The following is a 17,972-nucleotide window of genomic DNA, read 5'->3' as shown; positions in this document are numbered from 1 at the left end:
ATGTGTTGTGATAGATCCTCCCTAGTAAAGTATAGCCATATCTTCTCTAAAGAAACCGTTACATCCTGAATACGCAGCTGTGAGTTGGTTGCAACACAAGAGAAAAACAACATGGAGCAGTATAATTTCTCTTCTGTGTTGTGGCCAACATAGTAGTCATGACGGCAAGCATAGATTAATTGATGAATTGTGGGTAAATTGTGAAATAATGAGTGGTTATTTATGATGCAAGGTGAATTGTAGATCAGTCAGTCTGCCGTTGCCTGCTATTTTGGCTGCCATGTCAAACAAGCCCATCTCCAGTCCATCACCTGACAAATCTTCAGTTACCAATGCACTATATACAGACCAAACCTCTCTCTCCTCTCTGTGTTTTGCCTCAGTCTGGCTCCCACATGACTCAGCAGGAGCAGCAGGAGTTTACGGAGAGCCTGGAGGCAGCTCTGTCCTGGATGCAGGCCGTCCAGGAGAGGCTCCGGGTCAATGACAACACCCAGGGCCCCCGGGCCGCCCTGCAGGCAAGGCTCAGAGAGACAGAGGTGAGACCCAACCCTAACCACTGACACGGAACCCCAACCAGGGATGGTAATAAATTACTACAAAATACCCTAAAGACCAATGTATCAAAATATAATATAAGATACTTTTGTATTGTATTTAATTAAAATGTATGTATTTTAAAATACTAAAATACATTTGCAAGTAGTGGGCGTACAGCAACAACATTCTCAGTAACGGTTAGAGAAACTTTTTTGAATGCACTGGATAAGAGTGTCTGCTAAATGACCAAAATGTATATGTACAGTACCAGTCAAAAGTTTGGACACACCTACTCATTCAAGGGTTTTTCTTTATTTTTTCTATTTTCTACATTGTAGAATAATAGTGAAGACATCAAAACTATGAAATAACATATATGGAATCATGTAGTAACCAAAAAAGTGTTAAACAAATCTAAATATATTTTATATTTGAGATTCTTCAAAGTAGCCACCCTTTGCCTTGATGACAGCTTTGCACACTCTTGGCATTCTCTCTCAGGTAGTCACCTGGAATGCTTTTCCAACAGTCTTGAAGGAGTTCCCACATATGCTGAGCACTTGTTGGCTGTTTTTCCTTCACTCTGCGGTCCAAATCATCCCAAACCATCTCAATTGGGTTGAGGTCGGGTGATTGTGGAGGCCAGGTCATCTGATGCAGCATTCCGTCACTCTCCTTCTTGGTCAAATAGCCCTTACACAGCCTGGAGGTGTGTTGAGTCATTGTCCTGTTGAAAAACAAATGATAGTCCCACTAAGCGCAAACCAGATGGGATGGCGTATCGCTGAAGAATGCTGTGGTAGCCATGCTGTTTAAGTGTGCCTTGAATTCTAAATAAATCACAGACGGTGTCACCATCAAAGCACCATCACACCTCCTCCATGCTTCACGGTGGGAACCACACATGCGGAGACCATCCATTCACCTACACTGCGTCTCACAAAGACACAGCGGTTGGAACCAAACATTTCCAATTTGGACTCATCCGACCAAAGGACAGCATTTATTTGGCCAGCAATCTGAGGTGCAGTTAATTGCGGATTTCTGAGGCTGGTAACTCTAATGAACATATAACTCTGCAGCAGAGGTAACTCTGGGTCTTCCTTTCCTGTGGCGGTCCTCATGAGAGCCAGTTTCATCATAGCGCTTGATTGTTTGTGACTGCACTTGAAGAAACTTTCAAAGTTCTTGAAATGTTCCGGATTTACATTCATGTCTTAAAGTAATGATGGACTGTCGTTTCTCTTTGCTTATTTTAGCTGTTCTTGCCATAATATGGACGTGGTCTTTTACCAAATTGGGCTATCTTCTGTATACCAACCCTACCTTGTCACAACACAACTGATTGGCTCAAACGCATTAAGAAGGAAAGAAATTCCACAAATTAACTTTTAAGAAGGCACACCTGTTAATTGAAATGCATTCCAGGTGACTACCTCATGAAGCTGGTTGAGAGAATGCCAAGAGTGTGCAAAGCTGTCATCAAGGCAAAGGGTGGCTACTTTGAAGAATCTCAAATATAAAATATATTTTGATTTAACACTTCTTTGGTTATTACGTGATTCCATATGTGTTATTTCATAGTTTTGATTTCTTCACTATTATTTTACAATGTAGAAAATAGTAAAAATAAAGAAAAACCCTTGAATGAGTAGGTGTGTCCAAACTTTTGACTGGTACTGTATATTTGAAAATGAACAACTGCAAAGCACACTGGGTATTGTCATTGGCCTTGTTTCGGGGCGGAGCTCATTAGAGTAATACTCAGCATGCTTTGCAATTGTTCATTTTTACATATACAGTACATTTTACATTTAGTTACAGTGCATTAGGGAAAATATTCAGACCCCTTGACCTTTTTCCACATTTTGTTACGTTACAGCCTTATTCTAGAATTGATTATTTTTGAAAAATCAATCTACCCACAATAGTCCTAATGACAAAGCGAAAACAGGTTTAGATTTTAAAAGAACAGAGTCTTCTTGGGTATGACGCTACAAGCTTGGCACACCTGTATTTGAGGAGTTTCTTCCGTTCTTCTCTGCAGATCCTCTCAAGCTCTGTCAGGTTGGATGGGGAGTGTCGCTGCACAGCTATTTTCAGGTCTCTCCAGAGATGTTTGATCGGGTTCAAGTCTGGGATCTGGCTGGGCCACGCAAGGACATTCACAGACTTGTCCCGAAGTTTTCATCAAGGATCTCTCTGTACTTTGCTCCGTTCATCTTTCCCTCGATCCTGACTAGTCTCCCAGGTCCTGCCGCTGAAAAACATCCCCACAGCATGATGCTGCCACCACCATGCTTCACCGTAGGGATGGTATTTGCCAGGTGATGAGTGGTGCCTGGTTTGTTCCAAATGTGACGCTTGTCATTCAGGCCAAAGAGTTCAATCTTGTTTTTTTTATCAGACCAGAGAATCTTGTTTCTCATGGTCTGAGAGTCCTTTAGGTGCCTTTTGGCAAACTCCAAGCTGGCTGTCATTTGCCTTTTACTGAGGAGTGGCTTCCGTCTGGCCACTCTACCATAAAGGCCTGATTGGTGGAGTGCTGCAGAGATGGTTGTCCTTCTGGAAGGTTCTCCCATCTCCACAGAGGAACTCTGGAGCCCTGTCAGAGTGACCATCGGGTTCTTGACCAAGGCCCTTCTCCACCGATTGCTCATTTTGGCCGGGCAGCCAGCTCTAGGAAGAGTCTTGGTGGTTCCAAACTTCTTCCATTTAAGAATGATGGAGGCCACTGTGTTCTTGGGGACCTTCAATGCTGCAGAAATGTTTTGGTACCCTTCCCCAGATCTGTGCCTCGACACAATCCTGTCTTGGAGCTCTACGGATAATTCCTTCGACCTCATGGCTTGGTTTCTGCTCTGACATGCACTGTCAACTGTGGGACCGTATATAGACAGGTGTGTGCCTTTCCAAATCATGTCCAATCAATTGAATTTACCACAGGTGGACTCCAATCAAGTTGTAGAAACATCTCAAGGATGATCAATGGAAATAGGATGCATCTGAGCTCAATTTCGAGTCTCATAGCAAAGGATCTGAATACTTAAGTAAATAAGGTAGTTCTATTTTTTATTTTTAATCAATTTGCAAAACCTTTGTAAAAACCTGTTTTTGCTTTGTCATTATGGGGTATTGTGTGTAGATTGATGAGGAAAACAAATAATTTAATCAGTTTTAGAATAAGGCTGTAACGTAACAAAATGTGGAAAAAGTGAAGGGGTCTGAATTCTTCCCAAAATGCACTGTAATTTAGCAGACGCTCTTATCACGCTGTAGTGCGATCAGACTTTTGATACCAATGCAGGCTGAAAGGGGGCCACAAAATTGTGAACCGCTATAAAGAAATGGTATAGAAAAGTATTTTGAAAATACAAATTACAGCTTTCGAATGTATCCTGCATTGGAGATGCAAAATGCATTGGAGTGTATTTCAGCCCAGTGTAATAATACAACATACAAAATACTCAGAAGTAATTAAAATACGTATTTCAAATACATGTAACAGAAACACTGCCCATCTCTGACCCCAACTAACCACTGACACTGTCAGAGAGAGATGATGTGAGCAAGACCCAGCCCTAACTAACTATTCATACTCGCTCAGAGAGAAAGAGATGAGACCCAACCCTAACCACTTAACGAGGGTCCAAGACATGTTTCACACTATTCAGCCAGTCTGAACCATACTGTGCAGGCTCGGATACATCTTATCACATTGTTCTTTCCAGCATGGCTGTTGTTATGACTGCCCACAACCGATCCCTCACCTTTAACCCCTGTAATACAGTAGGACCCTGGTATGTGACACCAGAGTCCAATTTTCCATTTTCGTTCAGTTGCTTCCACCACTCACTCAATTTCATTGCCCTCGAGGGAAGCTTCTGTATGACCACATTATCTGTCAGCCCAAAATTCATGATCTCATCAAGCATCTCCTGTGTGTTATTGGTGGACAGAAAATCCACGAGTCTGAGCATGAGGGTCGCGTGAAGATGGACATGGTGCTGGTGGCTGCAGAGGTCTTACTGCAGAACGGAGACCAGGAGACCAGGAGCAACACCCACGCCAGACTCAAAGAGCTCAAAGCATTATGGGAGGAGACCTGCACCTACATCATCCACTGCCACAGGTAGTTAACCCATGATCTCTTCCATGACCTCCAATGACCTCTGTGGCAACTGAAAAGGGCAGTTCAATTACTATGTCTCCTTAAAAAGGAACTGCCATGAGTTTTATTGTCTGTCACATCAGTAAATATTACACACACATGGGTAATATATGCATGAGGGAATACATTCCATTTGTCCAGTTAAAGAGATTTGATTGTTAATGGCATGGCAGAAGGCCTTGTTTTTGTTTAGGCCGTACATACACCGTTTTCTAAGGTCTTTCTTTGTTTTTCTATGGTCTATCATTACACTTCAACCCACCCTACTACTCTCTCTTTCCCAGCCGGATAGAGTGGGTGTGGCTGCACTGGAGTGAGTACCTGAAGGCGCATGAGGAGGTTGAGATGTGGCTGGTCCGCGTGCGTCGCAGTCTGGAGCCGGAGGTGGAACTACAGCTGGGGGTGAAGGAGAAACTGTGGCAGGTGAGCGAACACACCTGACACTGGCCTGGGTGTCAACAATAGTGATGTCTATGTTTAGCCAGGGGAAGAGAGGTCTGGAAACTCTAGAGTGTGAGTGAAGAGGGTAGGCCGTGGTTCCAACGGATACTGACTATAAAGTAATACTACTGATACCATATCAGAAGCCCAACTGTACTGCCATATTTTGAGTCTGGCTGTTTGGTCATAAGGAATAATAAACCTAGCTACATCAAGCTAGCCTTCAAATGCTGCCAATCATTCCTATAGAGAGCGCATAAACCGATGCACACAATAGCTAACGTGTGTGTCTTCCAGGTGGACCACCAGCATGTCTTGCTGAGTGACGTGCAGAGCCAGGCAATGCTGTTGGAGAGGCTGTTGGACGAGGCTGCAGCACTGCACAACCGTACCCAGGACCCCAGTGTGGACCAGGAGGCACAGGAGAGACTGCAAGAGGCATACAACAGCATACGGGACAGGGCTGAGGTGTGTGTGTGCAGTATAATGGAGGCTTTCTGATGACTCTCATACAAAATCTCCATCTATCCCCTCAAATTCTCTGCACAAAACCCAAGCTAGCATTCCTGTATAGAGCTTAGAGGCCTTCACAGGTCCAAAAAGTTGGACCGAGAGACGCCTTCACGGGTCCAAAAAGTTGGACCCGTTGCGAAATGGACCTGGGGCTTTCTCACTTGGACCCAATATGCATGAATACATTTGTTAAATATAGAGACCCGTTCCGAATGCACCCGAGGACAACTAGATCTGTTCCGTATAGACCTGGTCGGATCCAGATCCGGTCCGATCTGCTACTTTGTTAACCGGAGCTGATAAAGCACAAGGGAGAGGAGTTAGAGAGAGGTGATGGTCTAGGGGCTGTGCTGTGTGTGTAGGCTACTGTGAGTGTGAGCAAGTGACATGGTGAGCAGGGAGGACGGAGAAAGAGACAAGAGACAGCAACCAACCAAGCCGACTCGCGCTATAGTAGACTAATAGCTGCCATAGCTAGGTTATTTATCATCAAATATGATTACGTATTACCTGTCTTGACTGCATCAAACCGGGAGAAGCTAGTTAAGCTAGCTAGGCTAATGGAGGCATGCGCTTTCTCGTCCTACACAGCTACGAACAAGAATAACTCCATTCAAAATATTAAGTAGCAGCCAACCTGTTGGCTCTTGGTTGTTGTAGCCTATCCTTCTCCTTTAACTTTGAATTCCGCCATTTTAATAAAATTTTCCATTGATTAGATATCTAACTTTTGCCACACATGGAGGCTCTATGACTGTAGCCTATTGCCGCTTTGATGACTTATGATTGGCCAACAACAAGCTACACGCGCCACTCTTGTGAAAAGCAAGTGCAGCAGCAAAAATGATTACATCTATTTCTCTGTACTGCAGCAGTCGCGTTCGGATCTGTACTGGTCCTTCCGGACAAGTCAGTTAAAATTACACATACCCAAGATCCGTGACAATCATATCTAACCCAGACCCGTCACATGATTAGAATTTTGGATCCGGACCCGGGTAGGGGTAGGCTATATAGCGAACACAATAGAATGATTGAAACCATGTTGCTGTTATTGAGTGGTGTTATTCACATCCAGACAGGCTGCAGGGTACAGTAACTCACTTCTAGGTTCTCAGATTCTAGTAACTTTAGTTTCTGAGCGTTGTTGGTGAATACTCTTCCATTTGTGCCGAGCTTCTTTTGTTGTGGACTTTCTTTTTCTGTAGTCACACAATCAAGGCAATGCCGTTCCTGTTTCTTTCTGTGTTTCATCTAGCTCTTTGAAACATCTTACAGTCCACAACTGTCCTCTCCTCTCCCTGTCTGTCTCTACTTTCAAAGGCGCTCCTCGCCCGTTTGAACATGCTTAGCTCATGGCAGAGCCGTGCGTTTGGTCCAAAGGGGGGATATCGTTCTAATGATTTATATTCTCTTTCACATGGAGGCTGTTGCTCAAAAGAGGAGAACATTTGTTCCCCTACTCTTTGAAAGTAGCTAGAACCAGCTAGTTCTACAGTGCCTTCAGAAAGTATTCACACCTCGTGACTTTTTCCACATTTTGTTGTGTTACAAAGTGGGATTACAATGGATCTACACAACATACTCTGTCAAAGTGGATTCAATAAATTATACATTTGTGAAGAATTCATGAAAAATAAAACGCTAATAGATCTTGATTAGATAAGTATTCAGCGCTCTGAGTCAATACATGTTAGAATCACCTGTGGCAGCGATTTTACAGCTGTGAGTCTTTCTGGGTAAGTCTCTAAGAGCTTTCCACACCTGGATTGTGAAACATTTGCCCATTTTATTATTTTCAAAATTGTTCAAGCTCTGTCAAGTTGATTGTTGATAATTGCTAGACAACCATTTTCAGGTCTTTCCATAGATGTATAAGCCGATTTAAGTCAAAACTGTAACTACGCCACTCAGGAACATTCACTGTCTTCTTGGTAAGAAATTCCAGTGTAGATTTATGTTTTAGGTTATTGTCCTGCTGAAAGGTGAATTAATCTCCCAGTGTCTGGTGGAAAGCAGGCTGAACCAGGTTTTCCTCTAGGATTTTGCCTGTGCTTTCTCCAAACATACCCATAACATGATTCAGCCACTACTACTATGCTTGAAAATATGGAGAGTGGTACTCAGTAATGTGTTGTATTGGATTTGCTCTAAACATAACGCTTTGAATTCGGGACCAAAAGTTAATTGCTTTGCCACATTTTTTTGCAGTATTACTTTAGTGCCTTGTTGCAAACAGGATGCATGGTTTGGAATATTTATATTCTGTACAGGCTTCCTTCTTTTCACTCTGTCAATTAGGTTAGTATTGTGGAATAACTACAATGTTGTCGATCCATCCTCAGTTTTCTCCTATCATAGCCATTAAACTCTAACTGTTGTAATGTCACTATTGGCCTCATGGTGAAATCCCTGAGCAGTCTCCTTCCTCTCCGGCGACTGAGTTAGGAAGGACGCCTGTATCTTTGTAGTGACTGGGTGTATTGATACACCATCCACAGTGAAATGAAAAACTTCACCATGCTCAAATGGATATTCAATGTGTGCCTCTTTTTATTTTTATTTTTTATTTTTTTTACCCATCTACCAATAGGTGCCCTTCTTTGCGAGGCATTCAAAAACCTCCCTGGTATTTGTGGTTGAATCTGTGTTTGAAATTCACTGCTCGACTGAGGGACCTTACAGATAATTGTATGTGTTGGGTACAGAGATGAGGTAATCATTCAAAAATCACGTTAAACACTATTATTGCCTACAGAGTTAGTCCATGCAACTTATTTTGTGACTGTTAAGCAAATTTTTACTCCTGAACTTATTTAGGCTTGCCATAACAAAGGGTTGAGTACTTATTGACTCAAGACATTTCAGCTTTTAATTTTTAATGAATTTGTAAAAATGTCAATAAACATAATTCCACGTTAACATAATGGGGTATTGTGTGTAAGCCAGTGACATAAAATCTCAATTTAATCAATTTTAAATTCAGGCTGTAACACAACAAAATGTGGAATAAGTCAATGGGTGTGAATACTTTCTGATGGCACTGTAAACTAATAGGCCCTCACTGAATAAGATTCTATTCTACTATTCACCAAATACTCCAATGGGTTTCCTTTATTCAAGGCAATACGCGTGTTCTGTATCTACTGCATATTGATATGGTTTTCTTTCATTTTATTATTATCCCTGTCTGTAGCTCTGTTTATTATCATAGAGCATTTGTTGTTGCTTTTTTCTAAAAGTTTTCTTGCAACCTTTTCGTCTTATCTTTTAAACAGAATGCCATTTTCACATACTGTATGTAGACCCTGGTATGGTGCTGGAGATGATGCGTAATATAAAAAGTGGTGGATTTCCCCTTCAACAGGAGAGGCTGTCGGTGCTGCAGAAGATAGCTGAAGAGCACCAAATGTACCAGAGTTACGTCCTGAAGTTCCAGGCCTGGCTGGTGTCCAAGGCTAAGGAGCTGAACACCCTTATTGAGACAGAGGACACAGCCGAGAACAAGCTCAGATCCCTACAGGTGAGAGTAGTACACCCTAGTCACACGACTCCTGGGAGGGACAGATGAGAGTTCAGCCTAGTCACATCACTGTTCTTTTATTAATCTCTTTTCTTTGCCGTCTGTAAAGTTTGTTGCGATTTTAAATGCACTTTGAATGAAGATTGAGAAGGGTGGAGAATAGTGACACCGCCTAACTCTCTCTCCTCTCCCCGCTGTCAGACCCTGGACGACAGTGTGGCCAGTGAAGAGCGGATGCTGCAGCACATTGAGGGCATGGCAGAGGCGGTGCGGGCCAACACGTCCCCCGGGGGGGCGGCGGTGGTGGAGGAGGAGGCGGAGGAGCTTCGTTTGGCCTGGCAGAGGCTCCGACAGAGCCTGTGTGAGGCTGGGGAGGGCCTGAGGAGCAGCCTAGACTCCCAGAGCCAGTACCAGAGCCACTGCCAGCGCCTGGGGGAGGACATCGCGCAGCTCCAGGCCCTGCTCCACAGACTGACCAGAGACCTGGAGACCGCCATGGAGGGAGACAGGACCGAGGAACAGATGGTTGGGCAGTGGAGGAAGTACATGGTGGGTTTTATACACGCTCTCATTCTCGTTCTATCTCTCGCTCTCATTTTCTCTCGCTCTCTTCCTAATTTCATTTCCTTGTTGTCTTCCTCTACCTCTCTCTCTCTCCAGTCTTCCCTCTGCCTTTCTTTTTAGACCCTTCTCTCTTCCACTCTTATCTCCTTCCCCTTCCTTGTTCATTGCTTTCTTTTTCTCTTTCAATGTCTCTGTCAATTTCACTCCTCAACCCTATGGCTTACAGCTTTAGTTACTAGCTATAACAAGGGTCGGACACGGCATCGGCAGTTGCTCTAACTATTACCTTGCAGGAATTTGCCCTCTGGCTACATGCTTGGGAGAGGTGTGGTGGAGATGACATAGAAGATAATGGTTGTGGGCTGGTATTGTATCCTCACAGTCAAAATGTAGCTGTTGTGGGGCAGGTTCCCACAGTCTATGGATTTGTATTGATTGTCTGAAGTGGCTTCCTTCCTCTTCTAATCTCCTTCAATTCAATGATGTCAATTAATTGGACAGATGCAAGGAAATGCCTACATAAGCTTTCAATACATTGCTTTTACCTGTCCTGTGTTTTCAGATCAGATCATAGGGCTTTAGTGAAAAGTAGTGCACTATGTAGGGAATAGCGTTCCATTTAGGACTGTAGATGATGGAGAGGAGATGAGGCTCGGAAGCTACAGTAGATTATTGAGATCAGTCTGAAAAACAAAAGCTAGCAGAAGAGTGAAAAGATTAGTATAGTCATTTTATCCCAGTGTCTAGACCAGGTCCCAGATTCACAAAACCTTATTAAGAAGACATTTCTTCTTAACTGCCATTTTTTTCTTAACTATAGACTTAAGAAGGAAGTTAAGCAAAGTTGCTGTTCCTCAAAAAGGTTATTGGAAAATGTATTGCGCTATTTCTTACAGTATGTTTCTCCTTAAGCAAAAAGTTAAGAAGAAATGTGATTCTTGAAAATAAAGTTATTGGAAATGTTCTTAATTCCAAGATAGCTAAACCCTTGCCTTAAACTCAGCGCAATGAGAGAAAAAGCTCATGAAAGCAATTGAACATGTTTAATTCACACACAAACTTAATCTGAAAGTTTCAGTATTAATTATTTTAAACCCAAGAACATGTTTTAGAACAGTAATCTCAGTAAGAAATATGCTAACATGATTGCCATTGCTAGCTAGATAGCTAGCTAAATGGTTGCCTAGCAACAAACATCTTAAGAAGATTTGTAAGAATGTATTTGAGAAGTTCGTAAGAAAATCAGTAAATCTTAAGATATTGCTGAGGAATTGCACATATGAACTTATTTTTTTGCAAAACCTTATCAATGAAATGTTAAATGCAAAGTAGGCTTACCTGACATAACTATATCAAGATTATTTGTATCAATTGGGTGGGGATTGTTTTGCAAACTCTGCCATGAAGTGCTGCAGCAGAATTGTGTTGTTCAACAACACATACTGTATTTTCTAAGAGTGTAGGCCTAACAGCAGAAACATCGCCAGACCGAAACATTTCTCTCTAGACTTCAAAAATAGTCTTCTGATGTGATTTAAGCATTGACATGGACATCCATTTTCATTGTTTCTCTATGAATAATTATCAAAAACCAGGAAAAATTAAACCGAGAAAATATAATTTTAGGGGGCCCCCTTAGAATTGTTGATTAACCATTATTTTACCAGGTGTATTGACAGGAAAATATATTGTACACCAAGGACCCATGGAAGAGGTGCAGGGTAGAGTAGAAGAGATTCGTTTTTTATTTTTTTTGCTATAAAAAAAAAAAGAGTAGCTCGCAATGTTTCAATTTGTAAAAGTAGCTCTCATCCTAGAAAAGGTTAGAGACCTTTGATCTAGACAAATGCACTTAACAAATTACAGCATCAGAGGCCTCTTGGTGCCTGCTGCTTTCATTCCACTGAGGTCAATTTCACCCTTGTCAAGGAGGATTGCAATAGTGGTTTAAAATTGCTTGACATTAACATGAATTACGTCAAGTTTAAACATTTCCTCTTCTATGGGAGAAAGGTCTTGTATAAAAGTTTAACTCTGGCACTAAGGAGGAAATTAAGTTAGTGTTTATCCCAATTTGGTTGTTTTTGTTGTTGGTGTGTGCTTTGTGTGTAGAGAGCGAGTTGCCAGGTGCCCAGGCTGGTCTCTGTGATAGGTTTTTAAACAATTGTTCTGAAAAAAATAAAATAAAATAAAATTCCCTTTTGGTATTCCCCCTCTCAGAACGTCCGGAATACTCTGTCAGCAGAGGAATCCCAGGTGGAGAACCTCAAGGCCCAGCTTAAAGAACTCTTCCGCTTTTCCCAAGATTCACGGCATCTCTCTGACGATGTCCTGGCTGTGGTGAAGGAGCACCAGAGGTGAGTGGACACTCAGAGCGCCTCACAGTGTAGAAGAAGAGGGGCGATGGAGAGGAAGATGCGTTTTCAGACTATTGAGATTTAAAAAATGTTAAAGCTCTGCGAGTGCTTTTCCTATTTAGACTATTGCGATTCACCTTTACAGGGATGGTTCAGCAGAATTTGCTTAAAGTCCAGGGAGCAGATAATGGACCTTATCAGATACACTATACAGTGGGGGAAAAAGTATTTAGTCAGCCACCAATTGTGCAAGTTCTCCCACTTAAAAAGATGAGAGAGGCCTGTAATTTTCATCATAGGTACACGTCAACTATGACAGACAAATTGAGAAAAAAAACTTACAGAAAACGTTTGACCTGTGTCATTGCCAACAAAGGGTATATAACAAAGTATTGAGAAACTTTTGTTATTGACCAAATACTTATTTTCCACCATAATTTGCAAATCAATTCGTTAAAAATCCTACAATGTGATTTTCTGGATTATTTTTCTCTCAATTTGTCTGTCATAGTTGACGTGTACCTATGATGAAAATTACAGGCCTCTCTCATCTTTTTAAGTGGGAGAACTTGCACAATTGGTGGCTGACTAAATACTTTTTTCCCTGTATATACAATAGTATGTGGACACCCCTTCAAATTAGTGTATTTCGTCTATTTCTGCCACACCCGTTGCTGATAGGTGTCACGACTTCCGCCGAGGCTGCCCCCCCTCCTGGTTCGGGCAGGCTTCGGCGTTCGCGATCCCATTCTCATCACTCCACTTGTCATGTCTTGTCAATCACACACACCTGGTGCTCTTTTCCCTAATTAGTATATGTATAAGTGTGAGTGATTGTTTTGTTGTGAGAGCGTGTAGCTCGGTTGAGCTACATTTCACTGTGTTATTGCCAAGGTGGATGTTTTTCCCTTGTACAGTTTCGTTTGACGCTTGGGGCGTTTGATTTATGCAAACGGATGAAACTCTGGACTTCGGTATTTTACCTCCTGCGCCTGACTCCTTCGTTCACACCTCATCACAGAATCACTCACCTGATCTGATTATGGAGTCAGCAGGAGAAGACTGCATGCCTGGAGTTGTGGCAAGGGTCCAGGAGCATTCCTCGATGTTGGCCAGCTTTGGGGAAGCGATGGATCGGGTTCTTCAGGTGGTGGAATGCCTGGAGAGGAGAGGATCCGATCTATCGAGACCAACTGGTCAACCAGATCCAGCCACCTACACCCCAGCCCCTGGATGGATCCAGATAGCATCAGGCCGGAGCCCCGGGAGCGGGAGAAGGTATCCGTCCTCGTTTCCTGCCTTTGTGGGAGAGCCCTGGAGTGGGCCAACGCCGTATGGAACGAGGGAGGTACCACGTTCGAGAACTACGGGGAGTTTGCTCGCCTCTTTCGGGACGTTTTTGATCACCCGCCTGAGGGTCGAGAGGCGGGCGAACGACTGGTCCATCTAAGACAGGGGACGAGTTCCGGATGCTGGCAGCGGGGTCCGGGTGGAACAAACGGGCCCTGATAGACCATTTCCGGTGCAACCTAAGGGAGGACGTCCGATGGGAGCTAGCCTGCCGGGATGCCATGCTATCGTTCTCCCAACTGGTGGACATGGCCATCCGGCTGGACAATCTGCTAGCAGCCAGAGGACGTCCTGGTAGGGGTCTGCCTGTTCCCACTCCGGACGACTTCGACCCTGAGAAGATGGAGCTGGGGGGAGCCGCCGATCGAGAGAGCGCAGGAGGACAGCGACAGTGCCACTCTGGTGGCACGAAGGGACAATCCATCTCACGTCGCATTCAACGTTCTTTTGGGTCTGGAGGCGGTAGGCAGGGTACTCACACATCACCCCAGGTAACGAACTCACAAACGTATTCAGAGCCTTTTGCGGCGCACTGTACTTTATCTATCTCCTTTCCAGATCACTTGGTAGGTTCCCAGTGTAAGGCGCTAGTCGATTCAGGCGCAGCGTGGAATTTTATGGACAGGACATTTGCACACCGTCAAGGCATTTCATTGGTTCCCCTAACCATTCCACTCCCCATCAGAGCACTAGATAGTCGACCATTAGGGTCCGGGTTGGTTAAGGAAGTTACTGTACCAGTCACCATGATTACGCAGGAGACGCATGTTGAGCAGATCACCTTTATGATTATTGAGTCTCCTGCTTACCCTGTAGTCTTGGGTATCCCGTGGTTAGCCCTTCACAACCCCAATTTCTCATGGCCGCAGAGGGTTCTTACGGGGTGGTTGCGTGAGTGTCCGGGTAGGTGTCTAGGTGTTTCCATTGGTGCGACCACTTGGAAAGTCCAGACGGTGCACATTCCCCCCGAATACCATGATCTGGCGCTCGCATTTTCCAAGACGCAAGCGACTAAATTACCACCTCATCGGGAGGGGGATTGCGCGATGAACCTTCGGGTAGACGCTGTACCTCCCAGGAGTCATTTGTATCCCCTGTCGCAGGCTGAAACGGAGGCTATGGAAATATACGTCACTGAGTCCCTGCGGCAGGGGTATATACAGTGAGGGAAAAAAGTATTTGATCCCCTGCTGATTTTGTAAGTTTGCCCACTGACAAAGAAATGATCAGTCTATAATTTTAATGGTAGGTTTATTTGAACAGTGAGAGACATAATAACAACAACAAAATCCAAAAAAATTGTTATAAATTGATTTGCATTTTAATTAGGGAAATAAGTATTTGACCCCTCTGCAAAACATGACTTAGTACTTGGTGGCAAAACCCTGTTGACAATCACAGAGGTCAGACGTTTCTTGTAGTTGGCCACCAGGTTTTCACACATCTCAGGAGGGATTTTGTCCCACTCCTCTTTGCAGATCTTACCAAGTCATTAAGGTTTCGAGGCTGACGTTTGGCTACTCGAACCTTCAGCTCCCTCCACAGATTCTGGAGACTGGCTAGGCCACTCCAGGACCTTAATGTGCTTCTTCTTGAGCCGCTTCTTTGTTGCCTTGGCCGTGTGTTTTGGGTCATTGTCATGCTGGAATACCCATCCACGACCCATTTTCAATGCCCTGGCTGAGGGAAGGAGGTTCTCACCCAAGATTTGACGGTACATGGCCCGTCCATCGTCCCTTTGATGCGGAGAAGTTGTTTTCTTGGTGACTATGGTCCCAGCTGCCTTGAGATCATTGACAAGATCCTCCCGTGTAGTTCTGGGCTGATTCCTCACCGTTCTCATGATCATTGCAACTCCACGAGGTGAGATCTTGCATGGAGCCCCAGGCCGAGGGAGATTGACAGTTATTTTGTGTTTCTTCCATTTGCGAATAATCACACCAACTGTTGTCACCTTCTCACCAAGCTGCTTGGCGATGGTCTTGTAGCCCAATCCAGCCTTGTGTAGGTCTACAGTCTTGTCCCTGACATCCTTGGAGAGCTCTTTGGTCTTGGCCATGGTGGAGAGTTTGGAATCTGATTGATTGATTGCTTCTGTGGACAGGTGTCTTTTATACAGGTAACAAGTTGAGATCTCAGCTCGTTACCTGTATAAAAGACACCTGGGAGCCAGAAATCTTTCTGATTGAGAGGGGGTCAAATACTTATTTCCCTAATTAAAATGCAAATCAATTTATAACATTTTTGACATGCGTTTTTCTGGATTTTTTTGTTGTTATTCTGTCTCTCACTGTTCAAATAAACCTACCATTAAAATTATAGACTGATCATTTCTTTGTCAGTGGGCAAACGTACAAAATCAGCAGGGGATCAAATACTTTTTTCCCTCACTGTACGTCCCTCCACAGAGCTGTCAAAGGACACCAGAAACAAAAGTGTAGACCTGCACCAGGCTGGGAAGACTGAATCTGCAATAGGTAAGCAGCTTGGTTTGAAGAAATCAACTGTGGGAGCAATTATTAGGAAATGGAAGACATACAAGACCACTGATAATCTCCCTCGATCTGGGGCTCCACGCAACATCTCACCCTGTGGGGTCAAAATGATCACAAGAACGGTGAGCAAAAGTCCCAGAACCACACGGGGGGACCTAGTGAATGACCTGCAGAGAGCTGGGACCAAAGTAACAAAGCCTACCATCAGTAACACACTACGCCGCCAGGGACTTAAATCCTGCAGTGCCAGACGTGTCCCCCTGCTTAAGCCAGTACATGTCCAGGCCTGTCTGAAGTTTGCTAGAGTGCATTTGGATGATCCAGAATAGGATTGGGAGAATGTCATATGGTCAGATGAAACCAAAATAGAACCTTTTGGTAAAAACTCAACTCGTCGTGTTTGGAGGACAGAGAATGCTGAGTTGCATCCAAAGAACACCATACCTACTGTGAAGCATGGGGGTGGAAACATCATGCTTTGGGGCTGTTTTTCTGCAAAGGGACCAGGATGACTGATCTGTGTAAAGGAAAGAATGAATGGGGCCATGTATCGTGAGATTTTGAGTGAAAACCACCTTCCATCAGCAAGGGCATTGAAGATGAAACGTGGCTGGGTCTTTCAGCATAACAATGATCCCAAACACACCGCCCGGGCAACGAAGGAGTGGCTTTGTAAGAAGCATTTCAAGGTCCTGGAGTGGCCTAGCCAGTCTCCAGATCTCAACCCCATAGAACATCTTTGGAGGGAGTTGAAAGTCCGTGTTGCCTAGCGACAGCCCCAAAACATCACTGCTCTAGAGGAGCTCTGCATGGAGGAATGGGCCAAAATACCAGCAACAGTGTGTGAAAACCTTGAGAAGACTTACAGAAAACGTTTGACCTGTGTCATTGCCAACAAAGGGTATATAACAAAGTATTGAGAAACTTTTGTTATTGACCAAATACTTATTTTCCACCATAATTTGCAAATAAATTCATAAAAAATCCTACAATGTGATTTTCTGGAGAAAAAAAATCTCATTTTGTCTGTCATAGTTGACGTGTACCTATGATGAAAATTACAGGCCTCTCTCATCTTTTTAAGTGGGAGAACTTGCACAATTGGTGGCTGACTAAATACTTTTTTCCCCCACTGTAATCTGAATACAACAAAACTGTAATCAGTTACCTTACCAACAAAAATAATGTAATCAGATTACATATACTTTTGAAAAACTAGATTATTACTTATTGGATTACTTTTAAATTCTGAAGAAGAAAACAAAATACATTTCTCACTAGCTAGGTTTCTATCCAATTGGCGACAGATTTCCATGTGAATATTCTAAAATCTGCATAAAACAATTTTCCCACAAGAGATGTGTTTCCATCAAATTGACTTGTTGCGGATGAAAGGCTGTACGTGATGACGTAGTGCACATAAAAATAACTTTTGCTGTAAAATGTCCATGTACTGAATAAAAAATCAAAGTTAAATGGGTTTCCATCGCATTTTCAACTGTACTGATGGTTTTGTCACCAAAAATGTTGCGTTATATCGAAAGTGCCCACAATGTATTGGCACGTGCGCTCTAGCCAACAGCTCGCAGATATAGTGCGTGTATAGCATACCTACATGATGAAATTATTATGGACAAAATAGTATTTTTATTTGTCAAACGGCAGCCAAGCATCGATCATCATGTCACCAGAATAAGACCCTTGATATTTATTGGAATAGGTTATCAAGCTCATTACTGTGCACTTTCACCACCCTGTGAAGTTCATCATAACTTAATTAATCTTTAGCCGAATGCTGCGTTCACATGCTCATCGGAGATTCTTATTTCCTTGTTGTGATGTCGAAAATACAACTTTGTTTCATTCATGTGCTTTTTGGTCGGAACAATTCTTCAACCAATAAGATATTAGCTAGCTTGATAAGCTAGCTAACATTGTTTATAATAAAGTTAGCTAGCTTGCTTAACATTGACAATATTGTAGTTGTCAAAAACTGATTTGTTATCATCTTTTGGTTG

The 17,972-nt window shown here is 43.2% G+C and overlaps 1 protein-coding gene across 1 annotated transcript in view; it reads left to right on the top strand.

Moving 5' to 3' along the window:
• LOC121538929 (nesprin-3) overlaps positions 1–17,972 on the top strand; it is a 45,394-nt gene that overhangs the window by 5,081 nt on the left and 22,341 nt on the right. Inside the window, exons 2-8 of the mRNA XM_045205833.1 lie at positions 384–539; positions 4,500–4,672; positions 4,996–5,134; positions 5,450–5,620; positions 9,033–9,188; positions 9,390–9,737; positions 11,973–12,109. Coding sequence (XP_045061768.1) covers positions 396–539; positions 4,500–4,672; positions 4,996–5,134; positions 5,450–5,620; positions 9,033–9,188; positions 9,390–9,737; positions 11,973–12,109 — 1,268 coding nt within the window. The 5' untranslated portion in view covers positions 384–395. The remainder of the gene's footprint in view (positions 1–383; positions 540–4,499; positions 4,673–4,995; positions 5,135–5,449; positions 5,621–9,032; positions 9,189–9,389; positions 9,738–11,972; positions 12,110–17,972) is intronic.

The sequence above is a fragment of the Coregonus clupeaformis genome, chromosome 20 (genome assembly GCF_020615455.1).
Source record: "Coregonus clupeaformis isolate EN_2021a chromosome 20, ASM2061545v1, whole genome shotgun sequence".
Taxonomy (NCBI): domain Eukaryota; kingdom Metazoa; phylum Chordata; class Actinopteri; order Salmoniformes; family Salmonidae; genus Coregonus; species Coregonus clupeaformis.
Note: the sequence above shows the minus strand (reverse complement) of the source record. Positions and strands in the feature narration are given on the sequence as shown.